The following is a 3,144-nucleotide window of genomic DNA, read 5'->3' on the forward strand; positions in this document are numbered from 1 at the left end:
AGTGCATAGCTGTGGTTTATAGTGTGGCTTATACGCATAGTGTGTAGCGTGATAGTGCACAGTGTATATGCAGCAGTGCATAATCACCTGTATGCATAACCCAGATATTAGTTGTTTCTAGTGCCTCTAGTGCATATCAGGAAGTGCATAGCGCATAGCGTGTAGTGCATAGTGAGCATAGTGTATATGTGTAGTGTATATGTATAGCGGTGTGGTGTAGTGATAACGTAGGAGATAGCGTTTAGTATGGTCTAGTGTATACAGTAGTGCACAGGGTGTATAGTGTGTGGTGTATCAGGTGTAGTGCATAGTGTATCCATAGTGTAGTATATAGTGTGGTGTATACAATACGTGGTAGTGTATAGTGTAGTGCATATGCGTAGTCCATAGTGTAGTGTATAGTGCAGTGTATGCATAACGTGTGTTGTGTATTTGTATAGTAGTGTAATATGTAGTCCATAGTACAGTGTGCATAGTATATGTATATGTGTATGTATAGTGTATATGTGTATATAAAGAACTATGTATTTATATGTAGCTGCATACAGTGTGGTCCACATAGTGTGTATTAACTATATGTAGGAGTATATTACATAGTATATATACATGTGGTGTATAGTATGAGCAGAGATGTGTATAGTGTGTATAAAGATCATATTAGCTATAAAATTATATTATGTGTAGTATTTATAGTGTGACAGAGTATTTAGATTGTATAGTGTATATTTATATATTAGTAGTGTGTATATAATAGTATTATTATATAGGCATTAGTGTATAGTGTGGTATATTAGTGTATATGACAGACAGTATTAGAGATGGCAGAAGTTATATAGTGGCTGTGAGAGGGAGGCATTATGTAGGTGGTGGGCACAGTGTAGTGTTATAGGGAGGTGTGTTATTAGCATATAGGTGTGAGTGGAGGTGTTATATGGCAGATAGAGGCATGGTTATATAGTGCAGTAATAGGTGTATATGTGCAGGTGCAGGCATAGTGTATAGTGTGTGGTGTATAGTGTGTGGTGTATAGTGTGTAGTGTGTAGTGTGTGGTGTATAGTGTGTGGTGTATAGTGTGTAGTGTATAGTGTATAGTGTGTGGTGTATAGTGTGTAGTGTATAGTGTATAGTGTGTGGTGTATAGTGTGTGGTGTATAGTGTGTAGTGTGTGGTGTATAGTGTGTAGTGTATAGTGTGTGTAGTGTTTAGTGTGTGTACCTCTGGCCCATGATGGAACTGGAAGTGGCATGTATGACTCAGAGAAGAGCAGTAGGACGCTAGGGGTAATGGCACCGAACGCAAAACCATACGACCAGCGATTACTCAAACTGCCCATAAAATCCAGCGGCCTAAAGACAGCAAGGAGTATTGAACAGTCAGACACCATCAGACTGCACAGGATAGTGTGTGTGTGTGTGTGTGTGTGTGTGTATGACTCACACCACGATGCCGAATCGGCCCTGTAGATACGGGAATCTCTCCTCAAACGGGTGCCTCTTCTCTCTGTGCTGCAGGAAGGACAGCAGTGCTGCAATACACAACTGATTATTACACACACGCACACACACGCACACACACACACACACACACACCAGAACCATAACACATCATCATCTCGTTTTTAGTAGTATTATGGGTTGTGAAGAGCACATGTCACATGACCAAAAATACAGCAGAAGGTGTTGAGACTGGAGGTCAGTGACCTTTAGAACTGACATCATCTCATCCTGAGAGTTTAGAAAGTGACTCACTGAGGGAGCAAGAGACACGTGGAGGAAGAGATCCATCGGCATACATTTACCCGCCCTGGGGGGGGCAGAGAGAGAGAGAGATAGAGAGAGAGAAATGGGGGGGAGATGGGGGGGTTCAGTTTTTCTTCACTCATTGCCTCTAACTCCACACCCACTCCACACACACTCCATACACACTCTATACACACTCCATACACACTCTATACACACTCCATACACACTATATACACACTCCACACACACTCCATATACACTCCATACACACTCTATACACACTCCATATACACTCCATACACACTATATACACACTCCACACCCACTCCACACACACTCCATACACACTCTATACACACTCCATACACACTCTATACACACTCCATACACACTCTATACACACTCCATACACACTATATACACACTCCACACACACTCCATATACACTCCATACACACTCTATACACACTCCACACACACTCCATATACATTCCATACATCCTTCATTCACAGCATACACACATACATATCGTATTTTCTTCAGTCAGAAACACAGCTCGCTCTGTAGCTCATGTTTGTTGGAGGTGAAGGAACATGGAGCTGCACACTCCAGAGAATAACACCAAACACCAGAGAGAAATTACTGAAAAGAGAAAGCAGAAGTGACTCACATGCTTCCAGCGTGGTGTGGGAATCCTAACACAGAGGATCACCAGGCTTCATCCTTAAACAGCACTAGTTTTTACTTCTTCCATGTGAGCTTCTCATTTGTTACTCACTCAAAACTCTCTCTTCAAACACCAGCGTCCACTTCAGGTCACATGACCAAGTGTACTTTAGACCCCAGCCTTTTCTACCAGAGTAAACTATAGAGGCGTGAGCTGCACTGTGTTATTCTCTTTATACACACTCTATATACACACTCCATACACACACTCCATACACACTCTATACACACTATATACACACTCCATACACACACTCCATACACACTCTATACATACACACTCCATACACACACTCCATACACACTCTATACACACTATATACACACTCCATACACACACTCCATACACACTCTATACATACACACTCCATACACACTATGTACACACTCCATACACACTCTATACACACTCCATACACACTCCATACACACACTCCATACACACTCTATACACACTATATACACACTCCATACACACACTCCATACACACTCTATACACACTATATACACACTCCATACACACACTCCATACACACTCTATACACACTATATACACACTCCATACACACACTCCATACACACTCTATACACACTATATACACACACTCCATACACACTCTATACACACTCCATACACACACTCCATACACACTCTATATACACACTCCATACA

At 41.6% G+C, this 3,144-nt stretch overlaps 1 protein-coding gene across 1 annotated transcript in view; it reads right to left on the bottom strand.

Moving 5' to 3' along the window:
* stra6l (STRA6-like) overlaps positions 1-2,573 on the bottom strand; it is a 12,606-nt gene extending 10,033 nt beyond the window's left edge. The window contains exons 1-4 of the mRNA XM_058384019.1: positions 2,415-2,573; positions 1,750-1,804; positions 1,439-1,539; positions 1,217-1,347 (exon numbers count right to left, since the gene is read on the bottom strand). Coding sequence (XP_058240002.1) covers positions 1,217-1,347; positions 1,439-1,539; positions 1,750-1,804; positions 2,415-2,416 — 289 coding nt within the window. The 5' untranslated portion in view covers positions 2,417-2,573. The remainder of the gene's footprint in view (positions 1-1,216; positions 1,348-1,438; positions 1,540-1,749; positions 1,805-2,414) is intronic.
* Positions 2,574-3,144: the final 571 nt, after the last annotated feature.

Source organism: Hemibagrus wyckioides, linkage group LG29 (genome assembly GCF_019097595.1).
Source record: "Hemibagrus wyckioides isolate EC202008001 linkage group LG29, SWU_Hwy_1.0, whole genome shotgun sequence".
NCBI lineage: Eukaryota > Metazoa > Chordata > Actinopteri > Siluriformes > Bagridae > Hemibagrus > Hemibagrus wyckioides.